Genomic DNA, 19,832 nt, shown 5'->3' with positions numbered 1-19,832 from the left:
TTTTAAGGTTTTATTCACATATTTTCTCTATTTATCATTTAGCCTTGATTAGTACTGAAATTTTTTTCTATTTTAAATGATATCTTTATCCATTTTACACTTTAATGGTTGTAGGTCATTTCAATATCATCTACTAATGATTTCTGCATATTAAGTTTTCTAGTCTAGTGTCTTATGAAATTATCTCATTTCTGCAGTAATTTCTCAGTAAATTTTCTTAGGTTTTCCATGATTACAATCATATCATCTGCCAACAGCAATAATTCTTATACCTCAAATGTTTCTTTTATTTAATGTATCTCTGGACCCTAGAATATAAATTCCATAAGTTCAGAGATTTTTGTACTTTGTGAAGTGCTTTGCCTCCAGCACCTGAAACAACACTTGGCAGAGTACATGCTCACTAAATATTTGAAGTAATTAAATGAACTGCATTGACTAGCAGTTCCAGGACAGTGCTTAGTAATAGTACTAATAGTGGTCACCTTGTCTGCTTGTTCCTGACTTTAGTGGAAATGTCTCTATATTTCCCCATTAAGCTTGATGTTGGCCTTTGGGCTGACTCAAATTATTATCTCATGTTAAATAAGGGTCTATTTCCATTACATTGAGCATTTTTATTTGAAATGGTTGAATTTTAGCAAATGTACCATTTTTATAAAGACAGTAAAATTATTTTTCAAAAATTCTTCACACACTGAAAATAATTTAAATATTTTAATTAAAACAAGTGAATTACAGAAAAGCAACAGCTATAAAACCATGGAGATAGTAATTTAAACAATAACAGAAAAAGTGCTTTAAGTTATAGTGTTTAAACTTATCACTATTTACATTTCATTCATTACATTGGTATAATACTTCATCTCAGTATCTACAATTTTGACAAATGCTTGGAAAGTTTTTTGTTCAGAAACAGATGCCGATCTAACAGAAACACATTTGAAAATATTCTTTTTCTGGTCATAGTTTCCAACACACCTATAAACTCGGCCTCTAATCAGTCTTGGAAGTTCACGATCCTGTTTTAAAAAAATATATCAATAAAACCATTCATTATTTCATCAAAATTTCAACATTCTGAAACTAACTATATGGTCAAGTAAATAGGAATCACTCCAAAATACTGTGATTCCCTTACCTGATTCAGGGCCCCACTGCTGATCAGACCATGATAGCTAGGCATTTATTGGTGCCCTGTCACACAGGAAAGACCTTCACTTGGAAAAGGCTTCTTATAGGCTAGCAAGCTGCTGCTCCTTAAAAGGTTGCCTACTTGTGTAATGGCACTTCTGTAACTGCCTGAGTTCTACTTTCAATAGATGGCAGAAAAATATTTCATACCAAATCTCCAACTAAGAACAATTGAAATAGCTGGATGAAATACTTAAAAATCTCCTCATAGATTTCAGAGACACCAAGGCAGCAAGGAATTACAGAGACCTCATCTGAAAAAGAGTAGGAGTCCAGATAGGGCCTGATATTTGGGGGTGCTTCCCCCTGAGGTACCTGTCAATTATAGTCAAAGTAGTTAAAAGTCTAAAGAAAATGAGCAGAGCTTTTGACAGGCTCAGAGAGTTGGGAGGGGAAAAAGTAGAATCGGAGGCCCCTAAGAAAAAGAAATTCTGGTAACCACCCCCACCATCACCCCAGCCTCAGGGTTGGGACCCGAAGGGACTGTACCCTAATGGGACTAGTAAACCAGAAAAAGATCAGCCAGTATCAAATGCTCTCAATCATGAGCAAATTTAAATTATTCTGGGATTGCTTTCACTAAAGGGTCACAAAAAGCATTAACTATAAGGGAAAATATTGACTATTGCTAAAAGTATTATATTAAAGTGAAGAATTTCTCTTCCTTAAAAGCCACCATTAAAACTCAAAAAGCAAATCACAAAGTATGAGAAGATATTTGCAATACATATCATGTACAAAGAACCTGTACCTACAATAGTTTTTTGAAAACCTCTTATAAACCAATAATGAAAAAAACATATAATTCAATAATAGAAAAAATAACATGAGGCCTGAACAGACTTTACAAAACAAGTTATCTAAATGGCCAGTATGCATATAAGGTGTTCAACCTCATTAGTCACCAGGGAACTGTAGAGAAATGAGATAGCACTAAACACCCACTGCAAGAGCTAAAATAAAAAACACTGACAGTACTGAATGTTGATAAGAACACAAAGAAAAACACTCACCTATACTGATTGTGTGTGTGTGAACTGATACTCTTTGGAAAATTCTTTAGCAATAACTACCATATTAGAACATACACATGCACCATAATGCAACAATTTTACTTCTAGGTATATACCCAATAGAATTGCATGCAGATGCATGAGACATATGTAAAAATATTGATAGAGAATTATTTATAATAGCAAAACATCTAGCAATAACCCAGATGCCCACCAACAAACAGCAGGATAGAAAACTAAACTGTAGTACAATATATTCAGACGACAGAAAATTGTATATAGAAATATAAATACTATAGCTACACGCAACAACATAGATGAATTTTACATTGTGTTGAATGAATCAGACCTAAAAGAAATAAACCATATGATAACATTTATATAAAGTTTTTTAAAAGGCAGAATTAATTTATAGTATTAAAAGTCAGAATAGTGTTTACTTTTAGGTAGGAAAGAGGAGGTAGTGAGTGGGAGGAGGCTCAAGAATGTACAGGGTAATAGCAATGTTCTATTTCTTAACCTTGATAATGTTCACTGTGTGATACTTCATATAACTGTACAGTCATGAGTTATGCACTTTGCTGTATAAAGTGTTTTATTTTAAAAAGTCAAGACTAGAGAAAAATAAGAAATTAAGATATTTTAGAAATTAGTAACTTGACAATTACTATTTCTTGATCATCTACTGTGTGTCAGACACCGTACATTCATGTTTTATTTTTTTTCGGGGCGGGGGGCGGGGTTTGATGTGTTGGGGTTTTTTTATTTTATTTTAATTGTTGTTGAAGTACAATTTTCTTTTACTCCCATCCCAGCCCACCCACCCAGCCCTCCCCACCTCCTTCCCATTTCCACCTGCCCCTAGTTTTTGTCTATGTGCCCTTTATACTTGTTCCTGTAAACCCCTCCCCTTTTCCCCTAAAATTCCCCTGAAATTCCCTCCCCTCCCCTCTCTGATCACTGTCAGCCTGTTCTCTATTTCAGTGTCTTTGGTTATATTTTGCTTGTTTCTTTGTTTTGTTGTTTAGGTTCCTGTTAAAGGTGAGATCATATGGTATTTGTCTTTCACTGCATGGCTTATTTAGGCTTAGCATAATGCTTTCGAGTTCCATCCACACTGTCGCAAAGGGTAGGAACTCCTTTCTTTCTGCTGCATAGAATTCCATTGTGTAAATGTACCACAGTTTTGTGATCCATTCATTTACTGATGGGCACCTAGGTTGCTATGCACCCCAATGTTCATAGCAGCACAATTTACAATAGCCAAGTGTTGGAAGCAAGCTACATTCATGTTTTATTATCTAATCTCCAAACAACCTTTCAAAGTAAGAGTCTCCCCATTTTACAGATAAAAAACTGAAGCTCAGAAAGTTTAAACAGCTAACTCAAGGTCATAAAGGCATTAAATAGTGGAATAAAAATTAGAATCCATGTCTGATTTCAGAATGATGGCCAACTTCAGAATTAATCTCAAATTCTTTTACAAAGTATGTAAGTCTTATAAGGTCTCCAGACTTCCTTGTGACATCCAGCCTCCTGTGTCACCCCCAACCTTCTTTATCACCAAGCCTCTTCCTTGTATCCCAGCCCATCTATGCCTTCCTCCAACTTCAACACCACTATCCTTACCCCCATCACTTACTAATTCTATACTCTGGTAATGATAAACTACCTGCATTTTCCTATAGAATCCAGGCTCTCTTAGCTGCATGTCTTTAAATATACTACTCTCTCAATTTAGCATGCATTCCTCCTTACCCTTTCCCATCCCTCCCACACAATTTGGTTTATTAAGCCTAAATATCTAAAACAAGATAGGTTACTACACTCTTCAAATCTTTCCCTGACCTTCCTATCTACCTCTCTAGCACCCTGTACATACCTCTATCATATAATTTATCATATGACAATGTAACATTTACGCAACTCTCTTTCTACCTGAGATTATAAACTCTTTCAGAAAGCCATGTTTATATTCCAATTTGTATCCGTTGCAGCTAGCATAACGCCTGGCACAAAGTAGGTTCTCCATATTAGTTGAACAGATAACTTTAATATTAAACTAAAAGTAAACAATGTTCAAAGTACTACTAAAGCATTAAACAGAATTTCTACTACAATGGAATTACAGTCTGCATTTGTATGTTTTGCTGGCACAGGTTTTGCAAAGAATACTTAGACAAATACTTACTATTTCATAAAATATACAAGGCAGAGTATTTTTCCCATCCCTCATAAGAAAAGTTTTAGAATAATATGGTCCAGGTGTAACAGCTGAATCGAGAACAGCTAAACAACATTAAAATAGAAGGAAAAATCAGTGCTGGTAAAATGCAAATAAAATGTTTAACAAAGAGAAGTTGATATTTAAATAACTATTACCACACAAATTTCTCTGATAGTTTTATTTATACATAAATGAAGAAGACACCTAAACAGGGAAAGAGCTCTGGCAAGTATGACTTAGCTGGTTGGGCGTCATCTTGCAAACCAGAAGGCCACAGGTTCAATTCCCAGTCAGACCATATGCCTAGGTTGTGGTTCAGTCCCTGGTCAGGGCATGTGCAAAAGGCAACCAATAGATGTTTCTCACATTAATGTTTCTCCCCCATCTCTAAAATCAATAAGCACGCCCTCAGGGTTTTTAAAAATAAATAAATAATTAAAAGAAAATAAATAGGAAAAGGTATTTCTGACACTGTTTTATACTAAGGAAAACAAAATTTCTGGCCCTCTCCAACTTAGGAACAAGTTATATGCCAAAGGTCATACACCAGCAATAGTTAGCCATCTGAACCTTTTTCTTAGAATTTATTCTATAGAGTGGTTAAATCCCCAGACCACTCTACCACATTGTAATAATAAAATAAACACATATAACTAGTAACTAATAATTAATAAGCATCATGGTTTAATGAAAAAAATAAACATTGAATTAGAATCAGAAGTCATGCATTTGAGTCCTAGTTCTTCAACTTACTAAACTAAGTAAATTGTTTTTCTTTTAAGTCTGTCTCATCTATAAAATGCAAATATAATTCATGTTTATTTCTAAAAATTACTATCAAATGAGAGCATTATTTATTCCTTCAAATACCATCTACTGACTACTGATAGTAAGCATTTGTTATTTTTTGAGGTCAGCCTCCATTTCCCCTAGTAACACCAAAATTTTCCTTTAGAAAACCTCTCCTTTGCCATTCTTAGCCATATGACTTGAATGGAATTTGTATCTCCCCTGCCTCCCGGGTGCAGGAGTGTCCTGAGATTGACTTAAACCAGTTAGTGTATCCCATTCCTCAGTTACAGAATGCAGGCAGGGTTTGGGTGGTAGACTTACTACCCAGTCAGAAATGATATGCAAGGAGTCATTTGCTAGCCTCTGGAAAAGAGCAATCAAAAGAAACCATCAAAGAATGTGATATTGTGGTATAAGGATGGGTGGTATCGAGAACTTTGATAATCATCTTAATACCCAAAGGGAAGAGTCAGTAGCTGCTGGGCAGACCACAGTTGGAGTTTCAGGATGAAGACAATATTGTGGCAGGACAGAAAATGGGTAAATCTCAAAAACATAATACTGGGTGAAAATGCAAGCTGTGTATTTTAAAACACAAAAAGCTGTTAAAAGTCGACATACATTTATGAAATCAGATGTATATAGTAAAATTATATAAGCATGGGCAAGAAAGATACCACGGTGATTATTATCTCTAGAGAAGATAAATGGATGAAGATTTCAAAGATACGTATAACATGGGTATGTATGTTATATTCTCAATATTTTTCTGTATGTTCAGAATATTTCTTAATTTAAATTAAATTAAATATTTATTTTACTTAAACTACTGAAAGAAATATGTTTTGAATCTCTACTTTTACTTCTCTCTTCATTTTAGGTAGAATCAAATTCCAGAGACATTCTACAAACCCTCCTCCTTCTAAATATTCATTTAGAAAACAGATTAATTGTAGGGTGCTCATATCAGTAAAGGGTTCTTTACAAATGTTCTTTCAGAGTATTTAAGTATGATTTAGTTTATATACAAAATTACTACTGGATCTAGTTGAATATAGTAGAAAAACACTAGACTGAGATTAAGGAGCTTAGATTCTATACCCATTTTTGCTACTAACTAGTTTTGTGATTTTAGTCAAGTCTATTTTAATTATTTGCCCCATTTTCTCACATAACTCAAGGGCTGGGTTAGATTGCTTTTAAGAATCTTTCCAGTTTTAACATTACAAACCAGAAGAGTACCACCATAAATAACCAAATACATCTCAAGTCACACAAATCAATGACCCAGAAATTAAACAAAATCCTAATTAACTGTAATCTCTTTTTGCACAATTTTATTTTTCTTCAAGATCTCCTAGGTATTCTCACTGACATTCAAAACTATTGTCCAAATAGTATTACTTAAGTATCTTTGAAGTATTATACCTACCCAGTATTTCAAAAAGGAGTACAGTTTGGGGAGCATGTTCACGCCAGTACTTCATGCTTTCAATAACTGCAGATATAATTCTTAAAGAATTCTCTTTTTCCTTAAACTTTAAGTGGTAGAATGAGGCACTCTTTTGGAAAAAAATAAAATAATAGCATTAGAAAAACCTTTCAGATTTCTCATCATATTCTTTTACTTTCTTTGTAAAGATTACAGGTCCTTATAATAGGCATGTGGGTAAAATATGTAAAAGAACTACTAAAAATTTAAGTATTGTGTGCCAAACCTGTGATAAATACAGGTGAATAAAACACAATTCCTTTTCTTAATGTGCTCAGTATTCTAGAAGGGGAGTCAGACACATTCATCCGTTCATTCCAAAAGTACTTATCACCACCTACCATGTGCTAAACATAGCTAATGAGGAAATAATAGTGAGAAAAACAGGCAAGACATACCCTCACAGATTTTTGCCATCCAATGGGAGATTCAGAAAATAAACAAAAAATATATAATAGAATGTTGGGAATTGATATATCTTATGCATTTAAAAAACAGGGTAAAAGGATAAAGAGACACAGAAATAGTTATTTCTAAAGGGTTGTTGAGTGAGAACTGAGGGAACAGCAAGTATAAAGGCCCTGAGATGGGAATGTGTTTAGCATTTTTAAAGATCAACTGAAAACACAATGTGTTAAGATACTAATTTTTAGGGAGTACTGGTGGCACTTCCTTTGTGAAGATAGGTCATATCTAACAACACTTACTGGGACATTGTTTTCCAACTATAATTACCTTTCCTCCCTCTGCCCCCTCCTAACCAAGATATGAATGCCTCCCATTGAGGCAGGCATATCTAACTGCCATAATGAGCCACTGTTATTAAAATGACTATGTCATATCATTCTTATGTACAAGAAAACGTAAGGCTGAGAACAACTGTGAAACATGCTATTTTAGTCAGAACTCTAGGAAAAAAAAAAACAATTTACCTCAGGTGGCTTACTGAAAAGACTGTTTACAGACATGGGCAGAACAAATATTAAGGCACTTAAGCACTTAAAAAGTGACAATACAAAACTTCTACCACTCCTTGGTTGAAAGGACAAAGGGAAGAAATAAAAGTACCAAACCTATGGAAGCTGGACTCAAAGAAGGGCAATATGCAGGGACACAGCTACTGCCTGTGACACTACATTAAAGCAGGGAAGGCACAGGAAAACCCAACCCCTCTGCCCAGCCTTTTGATGTACTGCCAATGACTCCCACTGGCTGACTCCTAGTAGAAGTCAGCTGAGAGATGATGCACTTACTATTCAGCCCCAGAGCACAGAAAAGGGCAGAGTATAAACAAGCTATTGGGCCAGATGGCAAGGGAGGGGAGATTGAGCAAACAACCAGCACACATAATATGTACAAGACATTTACAAAAAAACAATTACAGTGAGGAGTGGAAAGAGGAAGTGAGGCTGAAGGAAGTACAGGTATAGGAAAAAATACAAGCCGAAGCAGAGTCATATTAGACTGCATATTTATGTTTACAGAATTGTGAATAGTTCGAATATGGCAAGTGCAATGGAGAATTAATGGACTATAGAACATGAGGCTGGAAAGGTAAAATAAGACCAGATTATATGGCAAGGGTCAGCAAACTGTAGCCTGTGGTCCAAATCTAACCTGCTCTCTGTTTTTGTAAATTTTTATTGGAACATGCCACATCCATCCATTAATGTATTACCTAAGGTTGCATTTAAGCTACAATGACAGAGTTGGGTGGTATAGTTGAATAGTTAGTTGCAAGAGAGACCACATACATAGCCCATAAAGCCAAAACTATTTACTATCTGGCCCTTATCAGAAAAAGTTTGCTGACCCTTGTTACAAAAAACTTAGACTGACATATGAAGAGCTTGGAGAATTTCTGTAAGCAATGGATAAACTGTCATCATGTCAATTATTAGTAAACAGTGAAATTCAGAACCCAGCAGACCACTCTAAAACAACTATTAAAAAAAAGAAGCCATTCAAAACCTTTATAGAAATATTTTGGAAACTAACATTCACTCAGTCCAATGGACCTGGACGTTTGTGCTAATTAAGTAATGCATGTGATGGGACTGATTTCAAATGTTCTTATCTTTATAATTTTCTGAATACTTATCTCATTTCTTATACATAAACATAAAAATGTAAATATTCATCTTTAAAATTTTACCTTGAGAGAGGTTTCTTCTGGAATATCATCTAACTTTTTTTTCTTAAATTGATTTTGTTGGAAAATGGACATAAAAGACTGTGATGCACTGTCTTTGTCTAGACTTCTCATTGTGGAGCCAGATGTTTTTGAGGAATGTATTTGTTTGAGTACTTCACTTTGTCTTTGGTGAGATAAGTTAGGAGGTTGAGATACTCTTAATTGTTTCTGCTGTTGCACTTCCAAATTCATTGGACGAGAATTTATTCCATCATTTGCCAATAGGTTGGTTCTTTTGCATTGAGGCCTAAAATCATTTCTATCCCAGGTTTTCAAGCTGGTATTTTTGTTGCCACCTTTGTAGCTGTAATAGTTTTTAATAAGTATTAGATTTTGTTTCTATATACTTTTTAAATTTATTGTTTTTCAGTTACAGTTGTCCCGCCTTTTTCCCCCATGCTCAATCCAACCTCATCCCCCCAACTCCCACAGTCAATCCCCCACATTGTCCATGCCCATGAGTCTTCTATTCATGTTCCTTGACTTGCCCCTTCCCCTTCTTTCTCCCATTATTCCCCTCCCGCCACCTCTCTGGTCACTCTCAGTTTGTTCCTTTTTTGCAAATCTCTGGTTCTATTTTACTCATTTGTTTTGTTGATTAGGTTACACTTAGAGGTGAGATCACATGGTATTTGTCTTTCACCACCTGGCTTATTTCACTTAGCATAATGCTCTCCAGCTCCATCAATGCAGTTGCAAAGGGTGGGAACTCCTTTCTTTCTCCTTTGTAGTATTTCACTATGTAAAAGTGCCACAGTTTTTTGATCCACTCATTTACTAATGGGCACTTAGGCTGTTTCCAGAACTTGTCTATTGTAAATAATGCTGCTATGAACACTGGGATAACTTTTCTTAATTAAAAAATTAATCATTAAAATTTGTATTTATATGGCAATTTGTGGTTTATACTGACTAGTTAGAAATTCTAAATACAACATCACAACAACCCTATAACATGTTACACCTCTCTTTTCAGGTGAGGAAACTGAGCCTTAGGAAGGAAGTAACTTGTCCAAAGTCAAATAGAAAGTTACTGACAATACAGAACCCAGAGAATCATTGTCTCCCAATTCAGAGTCCAGTGTTATAAAGCATATTTTTAAACTATACGAGCTTCACATAACAGTGGTTGTCCATGAGAGTAAAATCTCGAGAACTTTTATGTACTTTTTTATTCATGTACTTTTGAATTTTCTACAAAGTAAAATTTTAAGTTAAAATAATTGCTTGTGTCAGGGCACATGCCTAGGTTGCAGGCCACGGCCCCCAGCAACCACACATTGATGTTTCTCTCTCTCTCTGTCTCCCTCCCTTCCCTCTCTAAAAATAAATAAATAAAATCTTAAAAAAAAAATTTAAAAAAATAATAATAATTGCTTGTCAGTGATTTTAAATCACAAGAATAAACACAGGCAAGTTAGCTAGCAATTTGTTTAGAAATTTTGTACTTTAACTACATAGCTTAAAAGCCCTACTTATGAATCTGTTGTAACATTTTACTATCTACATTAAGCCAAATTGTATCAGCTGATCAGAACATGGTACTAATGAGGCCAAAATCAAAAGTAGAATTTCTGATCTTTCTAATTAAGGGTACCACAGAGAAAAACTCACAAATTCTTATTTCTGAATAATTTTCCTGAAAATGTCACAGAAGAGCAAACAATACAATCCATCCCTTGGTAGAGAAAATAATCCAAAAAATAAAAGATCTAGGTTCCTTAGTGATCAGAAACAAATACAAATTGTATGGGGCCTGAAGCTTGTATAATTTGAAGAGCCTTCTTAAGTAAATTAGGTACAAAATTACATATAAAAATAATGAGAAAAAATAAAAAATAATTTCAAAACCTTAAAAGTTAATAAAAATCACAATATCCTAGAAAATTATTATTAGTATTATTATTAATTATGGTAACTACCTGATACACCTCTTCAAGACATTTTTTGTACATTGATCATCTCTTCATATAACAGCGATTTTATTTTCAAGAGAAAGAATAGAAATTTTGTCTTCCCTCTCATGGCTGTGGAAATTACTTTTATTATTCAGTTTAGAAAAGTTTCTTTCAGTTTCACAACTCTTTATTGGTAATAGCACATCTGCAATTTCCTCCAATAGTTTTTTGCTCAGGAGGTACTCCTAGCCTGGATAAGCTTTGGAACATCATGCCCACACACAGTGCTGCTTCACCAGCCAATCCAGCTCCACCAGGTCTTCAATATCCCAACTACACCATGAGGCCTAAGTTGTAGTGACCCTTGAACAAGGCAGGGAGCAGTGTCCCACTCAGATTCTTCTTTGGTACAAAGATGGAGTCCAGGTGGTCAACAAGATCCCCCAAAACAGGCTGTTGTTGGGGGCAGATGGATGTAATGGAAAAGCCTAGATTCTGAACCTAAGCAAAGAACTGGTTAAAAGATCTTCAGCAGATTACAAACTGCCTACTTGGGGTTCCAAATGTTTTCTGTTCCTCGATTTTCCGTTGTTATCTTCCAACTGTAGTAACAGATTATTATTTCCAACTGGACTCTAGTAGTGGGTGGCTGCCCAGATTACAATCTGCTACCTAAGTCTCTGTCTAATACCTATCAAAATAGACTTCCCCTTAGCACCTGCAGCTGGAACTATGCCTCCAAAAACCATCTCAAAACCATTAATAGGCTTAGTTTCAAGTCCTGGTCCTGAAAAAAGCAACTGACTGGTCCTGAGGAAACTGGCAGGAGTAATAAAACCAAAACTCATTTTTTACAAATAAAAATATTGTTTTGATGTATTTATTAAATACTTTTTTGAAATTTTCCTTTTAAAAAATATGGTATCTTCAATGAAAATTAGGATAATATTAACTTCACAGGGTTATTATAAGGATTATTAAAATAATATATTGAAGCACTGAACAATGACAAATATATGACACACATTTGGTGCTGTTTTTCAATACTTTGTTCCCAAACTATTTCCTTCAGTAGTTGTCACTTACCCAAGAATACTAAAATCCAACCTAAAAGAAATCCATGTCCCTTTTTCTATCAATTTTTTCATAATATTTAGGCTTTACACTCAGATCCTTATGATAATGATCTAGAAGTACCCTCACCATCTTCCTTGATAGTCCTCTTCATTTCTTGAGCTCCTACCACTGCAAATGCATACGTATTCAATATTTGTTTCCATCTTTTCTTTCTTATTCCCATTCCATTTACCTTGGAACAGACTGTCTAACTAGGTAGGATAAGATTGAGCATTCTATTTAGTCCTCAATTTCTAAATATATCCAACATTACGATAGAGTTATTCCTGACTCTTTGCCTATTATCAGTTAGATCATTAATAATCCATAGCAAAATCATAAATTCATTGTAATAAATATTGGCAGAAATTTGTTAACATGAAGAGTTCTTTGGAAACATAATCACTGCTAAATTTACCTAATGTTCTCTTAATTTCTTTTATTAAATGTAGCTAATATTGATATAGTTGTTATTAAATTTAGAAATTACCTAAATGTAATTCTGTCCAAAAAGAAGGAGATGAAGGAGAAGGGAAGGGGAAAGAGAAGGAAAGGAGAAAAAAGATAAAAGAAGAAAAAAATCTTAAGTAGACTCACCTCCAACCATTCTTGTTCCCCTCAGTATTCGACTGAGTAGACTTAAACACAGAATCTTGACTTCTCAGAGGATGAGAAACAGAATATGGTATTTGCCTTTTGAGGAAACACATGTTATTAAGTGCTAATAGTTTGTTTCCAAGTTCAGAAATGCAAAATATACATAGAAGATAAAACATCAGTCAGTAACAGACACACATTTAGTAATGTATATTTTTTCACATACCCTGTGTTCATTGTTGTCGTTGAAGGAGGCAACTCTGGATTCACTGCTTCCCAGGCCCAATCTCAAAAGATATAAGTAGTAGAGAAAAAAGTAATATGTATCATTTTTTAAATAATTATTTCATACATATTTAAGTTGATAGTTGAAAGCCTGAAGAAAAGAATTTAAAGATATGGACTTGTTCTTCAGTAGCACTTTGTTGTGGAATTTCTCACAGCCTGCCTTATTAATTTTTATAGATGGCTTTCTTCCCCATTGAGTTTTAAGCAAAGGTAATAGTTTCATCTGCATCTTTTTTCCACAGTCAACCTGAGTATAATACCTTGTACTCTGTATTATGAATTTAGTATAATCAATGTTTCTTAAACTTTTTGATCCCAACCCACAGCAAGAAATACATCATAACCTGGAACATATGTGTGTTGTGCATGTGTGTTGTGGGAGGGGAAGACAAAAAGCATAAAATTTTGCCATCAATTTTTATTCTTACTGTGTGTAATATACTCTGATATTTTCTATTCTATTCTACTCTGCTCTCTTATGTTTCTTTTTTTTTTAAGATTGGTTGTTTCCCAACCTAGCTCTCAAAATTTCAAACATACTGATCTAGTCTTATCTCTTACCCAATATAAGAATCTTATCATAACTCTGACAGACAGTTATCCTGGTCAGAGCCTGTAGAAATCAATAGTTCAGGAGGATGCACATTTCTCTCTGGAGCAGCTCAAATTATTACTTTTCAAGGTCAACATTATGATACATATAAAAATATTTTAGCTGGTGGAGAATTTTTTAAATGGCAGAAGATGACCAGACAAATGCCCATTTATGCATATCCATGTTAATTTTTATCCATAAAAATGGGGATGAGATAAAATTTTTACTTCAAATTCCTCAAATGCTGATAAAACCAAAATAACTATTAATTTAGAAGTAAATTAAGGTCTATGGTTAAACACTGAATAAAATTAACAATATAAGTATTGAGAGGGAAAAAAGAGAGATTGATTGATTAATTTTAAAACTCTACTTGCATAAGATCCTATTAAAGATTTTTTAAATGTGCCCAGAAAATTGCAAATGTATATAACCAGCATGTACTGAGTATATTTCAGAATATCTTACTGTCTGTGCTTTCTTCTAAGATAAGTAAAAAATCAATAAACTTTAAGACCTCCCAGGACCACCACCACAGCTAATTGTTTCAGAGATGAGAGGCCTCAACATAAAACCAGTATTTTCACAATCTCATTTAAAAAGATGAGCTGAATCAGAGACTCTCTCTCTCTAAAATTTGAATCAGGAGATTCAGAGAGAAGTCAATAATGTGCTCTGAGAGCTAGAACTGAAAGGTTAAGTTAACTCCCATCAAGGGCCATTTAGTTCATGTGCTGGTTGAAACTAGAAGAAAGCCAACTAGATAAGAGAGTAAAGAGCCAACAAATAAAGAAAGGCAAAAATGCTGTAAGAGAAAAAAGACTAAGGCCAAATACTAGGAATTCCTGGGCTTCTAATCTTCCTATGATCTATTTTTTGTTTTCATTTTTCCTGTGTTACCATGCACACTTATTCTTGAGGCAACTTGAGTTTCTTCATTCTTTAGCACCAAATATTTAAGTCACAATATCCATACGTATCTTGAAAAAGACAAAAATTCTTTACAATGTAGGTTACCACTTCATTAGAACAAAGGTCCCAGATCTAAGATACTCCATTTAAAATGCTAAACCACCCTTATAGACAAGGAAACTCAAACTACTGCCTTGGAATGTTCAGAAGGAGCCAAGTAATCTCTATATATGGATAATGGAAAGAAGAAAAACATAAACTTTCTATATCCATTATAATAAAAGAGAAATGGCAATTTTCTATAATTTTAGTTCTTATTTTCTCAAAGTTTTCACTTTATTTTCTTACCTGTTGGTAGAGAAGGGAAATCATAACTGTCGGAAGTAGTACTGATACCTGGATCATTTTTAAGTGGATTGGAAGTTAATGGCTGTCTAGTCCTCTTTTTCTGATTGAACAATGGTACAGGCAAACAGCCTAAATTGAATGTTCCAATGAATTAGTATATCATAGGAAAACAGATCTAGTTATAGAATAATCTGTCTACTTCTAAATGTTAATTTTTATTTAATATAAATATATTTCTATATCTTTGTATTGATTCTTACATTCTTTTTAAGATCCTAAATAGACTCATTTGTTTCTCTAAATACTTTCTTTTAAAAAAAATTTATTTTTCATTTACAGTTTACATTCAACACTACTTTGTATTAGTTTCAGGTGTAGGTGTACAGCATAGTGGTTAGACAACCACGTACTTTACACAGTGATCCCCCTGGTATTTCAAGTACCCACCTGGCACCATACATAGTAATTACAATATTACTGACTATATTCCCTATGCTGCACTTTACATCTCTGTGACTATTTTGTAACCACCAACTGGTACTCGTTAATACCTTCACCTTTTTACCTGATCCCCCCAAAACCCTTACTCTCTGCCAACCATCAATCTGTTCTCTGTATTTATAAGTCTGTTTCTATTTTTGTAAGAACTTCTTTCTTGTTCTACTTTAACACTGCCTTAATTCCTCTTGTTTGGAAATAATTCCTAGCTCTTCCCTCATCCCCCAACCCTTTCCAAATCTACTTTTCATTTTCCTTATTTCCCACCTATGTTTGCCTATTACTATGTCAACTGGAGGGGACCCTTCACATACAAAAGAGGTGAGGGAGAACCAGACTTTGACCCATCCTTTCCAAAACCCTAAGCATTCTTCCTTTCCAAAACCCTAAACACTCTTCGGTCTATGTTGGCACACCCTTTAGGGCCACGGTTCTCAAACTTCAGTTTGACTAAGATTTAACTGGAATTGTACTTAACGTGCCAGTTCCTAGACCCCATTCTCATGGATTTTATTTCAATAGATTTGGTTTGGAAGCCAAAACTCTGAAATTTTAACAAGCACTCCAGGTATCTGTAACGCATATTTTCAGTGACTTTGATAATGCCTTAGAGTGATGATATCCAATTCAAATGAGAATATGTACTACTCTATATCCTTTAGATAAGATACCTTGGATCTCAAGTCAAGACAAAAAGCAGAATTTATTAGCAATAGAACTAGAAGGGACCTCAGAGGAAAAAAGGTCCTAAAAACTTGTACACTGCTACAGTAGAAGAAGCTAGGTAGGACCCAAGCTTCCTAAATCTTAGTTTAGATATCTTGCCACCATGCCATACTCCAGCTGACCCATTAAAACTTCTGTGCTACAGGAGAATGTAGATTCTGTGACAATTGTCTGATGAAATGATGTTGGCTCTTGAGTCAGACTTCCTGGGTTTGGATTACAACTTCAAAATAGGGTTGAATTGCATACAACTTCGAAGTATAAACTTGAGCAATTTCTTTAAACTAACTGGGCCTGTATGACATATACTGAGAGGCAGGATAATACAGTGATTAAGAGTCTGGATTCTAGAGACACAATCCTAAGTTCAAATCCTGGTTCTGCCACTTCATAAGTTACTTATTTAACAACATCTTTGTGTCTTAGTTTTTCATCTGGAAAACAAGGATGATAATAATAATGCCTATCTCAAAGGACTGGTGTAAGGATTAAATATATTACTACGTAAACATCTAGAATATAGTACATCCACCATAAACAATAGCTATTATTATCTTAATTGCCCATTGTTATCATTCCCCTGGTTCTCTTCAATCTTGCCCTCTAACTAATAAGTTGGGAAGCAGAAATGGTAGAGGAAAGTGTTAGGGAGACAAAACTGCTTCTGGAAATACTTTAAATAAGGCACAAATACAAATAAAAAATAAATGTTTTTTTTGTTTTGAGCCTAAAAGCACAGAACAACTCAAGCACATAGGGTTTGTAGGAAACACTCATAAATCCAGAGAAGTTTGGTTTTTATTCTCACCTCTGCCACTAAATGTTTTGCCTTCAGTTATTCTATGTCCTTGGACCTAAATAGTAAAGAGGCTAGACTACACATTCAATCTTTTTTAATGTTCCTTCCAAAATGCTCCATCTATAAATTTCATAAACTTTACATGGTATATAGAAAATATAGAAAATTTAAAAGTAAAAGTTGTACAATACCTGCTGTACTTCGAGTTGAACTTTCATTTAGGTTTCTCTTCATTTCCTTCAAAATCAGAGTCTATAACTTTTTCTGTAACACTCCAAATTTACAACAAGAAGTCACTTGACTACACCTTCAGAGAAAGAAATTTGTAGCTCATATTCTCTCAACAAGGTCAAATTCTGAGCCTAGTAATTACTGAAATCAAGATTTAAAACTACAGTTTCAGATGCGATCATGTGAACACTGTACAGAGTCTCTTGCTTCTGATTAAGAACTAACAACATAAACTGTCTGTCAGCTCTGTTCAAAACAAGCTTAAGACTGGGGTGGCTAAGACCCTGCCTCCTGAACATGCAGGAAGTTCACACAGTCTACGTAATCGGTCTCGGAACTAACGACCCCCGCGGAGAACAGCTCCCACCCAGGCGGAGGCAGAGGGCCAAGCACCACAGCACTGGCAAACGCGCATGCTCGGAAGGCTGGGAGGTGACGTGCCCACCGCTGACTAGCATGCGAGAGCACGCGGCCTCCCCCTTATAGACACTGTGCGCGTCGTCCGTTCGGGCCCTCAGTCTGAGATCTCTGGGTCGTGCAATGCCAAAGACCACGGCCTCGCCTAACACCCACAATAACTGAAACGATGTCTCCACTCAGTGTCTACAACTTCAACAAGTGAAACAAGTTTTCCTGTGTTTTTTTCTTTTACAACACACGTGAATACACCTAAGTAACAATGCAAATCATACTGAGGTAAATACTGATTTCCAAATATCTTTGATAGAAATACGACTTGGAAAACACAGGGCCGCGACTGCCTCTGCTTGGTCTCATATCTTGTGCTTGAAGCTGCATCTAGTAGGCCCGTTAGAAAATACTCTTCGTGCCATTCTAGGAACCAAAACAGAGGTTCATACTTTCTCTCCGCACTTTGAAATACCAATGCAACTCACATCCTAAACCCAGAGGGTGCTTACAAGGGCTACTAAGTTTCTGTGTATCGTGCAAATAAAATAAACACAGGAAAGTTCAACATCCACCCCCTGCACCACTGTCTGAGTTGCCCCCACCCTTGCTTCTGGGCCCGAATGGCATCAACAAATGGCATCAGTGTGGCTGGCGACATCAATAAGCCAAGTTTGCTCAGTTTACAAATCCAAGCACTCGCACGTGTGCACACACACACACACACACACACAGCGCCCCCAAACACAACTTCTTCAGAGAGAGGCCTAGAGGGGCTATTTTGCCCACTTTTGGAGAGTTGGGGGTTCCAGTTGGGGCTCATGCTCTCTTACAACATTCTCTCCTCACCCAGGGAATGGGGCAGTTTGGGAACTAGCGACAGCATAGTCTTTCCTTTCTTGGCTCTCCTACCAACCCCATACGCTACTTTTACCCTCAGATTCTGTCGCCTCAGTCAACGGTCAGCCTCGGTCAACGGTCGAGGAGACTGCCCAGAAGCTATGGCGGACCTCACAAAAAGCGCAGGAAGTCAAGTTGTGCGCAGGCGCACCCCAGCGCCCCAGACTGTGCGACCAAACCACTCCCCCAACGCCCCACCTGGTGCGCAGGCGCAGAGGCCACCACTTCGTAAAATGAGTGCAATGACACTGTTCATTCTGCTGCTTACGAGGGAACTACCCATGCCCCTTCTCTGAAGACCCCTAACGTTAACACACCTCCCTCTTGTGTCCTCACACGGTGTATACAAGGCACAGGGATGGATCTACCTCTTTAGAGTTCTGCACAGAGAAGGAAGATCCTGTTCTTGTCCCCGCTAAGGCGATGACAGATCTGTCCAGCCGGTTTCTGCCCCAGATTTGTTAGAAAAGGGTGTCAGCGATGGTCACCCCATCCACACCCTGAGGTCATTTCTTAGGTTCTAAACAGTCTGTAAGATGCTGATGGCAACCCAAGTGTGCCTAGAAGAGGTCTCAGGCGTCACAAACCAGGTCATAGGGTCTCGCTTGGTCTGGCTCAGCTTCTGAGTCACCACAATCGGGGAATTCGTCCCCAGAAGCGCTGGTGGGAGCTGGGATCCGGGTTTAGATGGCAACCCTGCAAGGCAGAGAGCAGACAGAGAGGCAGGGCCAGTGCTGCACGAGTGCAGGAGAGGAACAAAGCACACACGCCTCACACCCCTGGGTCCCAGAAAGGAAGTGGGAGGGTGCGGTGACCCTTAACTCTGGCCCGTGCCCCACTACGTTGCTGCTTGCTGGCCCCTTTGATCTTGAGCAAGTGTTTTGCCCCTTCCAGACCTACTTTTCCTCCTCAGAAAAAGAGTGATACAGCATTTACTTCGTTGCCCTAAAAGTATTGAAAGAGAAAATGAACAGTTCTGGCACACAGTAAATGCTGTATAAACGTCAGCCCTTATTGAATAACAGTAGCTGCTGTTTATTGAATACTTACTATAGGCCTGGGTTCAAAGACCATGTTTTGTTGTTACCATGCCTTTGACCACTTGAAGACTGGGGTAGGTGAAGGGCAGAGGTGCAGAGGGCACAGAGGGGGAGGGAAGGCTGTTAGGAAAGGTCTAGGACTGTGACACCATGAGACATAAGAGTATTTTCTTTGAAGATTAAGTCAAAGGAAAGTGTTAGGAGATAAGATTAGAGGTAGACTGAGAACAGATAATATGGAACATTGTATACTAAACTTCAGAATAAGTTTGAAGAAATATAGTTTTCATTTAATCTGGAGATTTTAAACAAAATGTCTGAAAAGACTTGTTATTCACCATGGTTCCAGATAGGAGACTTTAAAAAATAAATGAGTAGAAGCTTCAAGGAAGCCAATTTTAACCAGATACATGCATATATATACACACACAATACCTACCAACTCTCCAAAAATAGATTTTTCACTAAAAAGAAAACTATAAACCCACTATGAATAATATCCTGTGCTATATCTGTAAGGAATACAGACATGAGCAATGTGGAATATTTGCCAGCAGTTTACAA

General features: G+C 36.3%; 1 protein-coding gene across 2 annotated transcripts; it reads right to left on the bottom strand.

Annotated features, from left to right (window-relative positions):
- Nucleotides 1–402: 402 nt before the first annotated feature.
- On the bottom strand, nt 403–19,210 carry SPATA22 (spermatogenesis associated 22). 2 transcript variants are annotated; one of them, XM_036033267.1, is made up of 8 exons: nt 16,881–19,210; nt 14,667–14,795; nt 12,750–12,810; nt 12,524–12,619; nt 8,874–9,216; nt 6,659–6,788; nt 4,399–4,496; nt 403–1,022 (listed from the first exon to the last, which is right to left on the bottom strand). In XM_036033267.1, exons 1-8 carry the CDS (start codon nt 16,921–16,923, stop codon nt 831–833), a joined length of 1,092 nt encoding a protein of 363 aa, XP_035889160.1. In that variant the 5' UTR covers nt 16,924–19,210; the 3' UTR covers nt 403–830. The 2 variants fall into 2 exon arrangements, with proteins under 2 accessions (XP_035889160.1, XP_035889161.1); XM_036033268.1 differs by having other exon boundaries at nt 12,524–12,586; nt 16,881–17,905.
- Between the last annotated feature and the right edge of the window lie 622 nt (nt 19,211–19,832).

This window comes from Phyllostomus discolor, chromosome 8 (assembly GCF_004126475.2).
Source record: "Phyllostomus discolor isolate MPI-MPIP mPhyDis1 chromosome 8, mPhyDis1.pri.v3, whole genome shotgun sequence".
NCBI classification, from domain to species: Eukaryota; Metazoa; Chordata; class Mammalia; order Chiroptera; family Phyllostomidae; genus Phyllostomus; species Phyllostomus discolor.
Note: the sequence above shows the minus strand (reverse complement) of the source record. Positions and strands in the feature narration are given on the sequence as shown.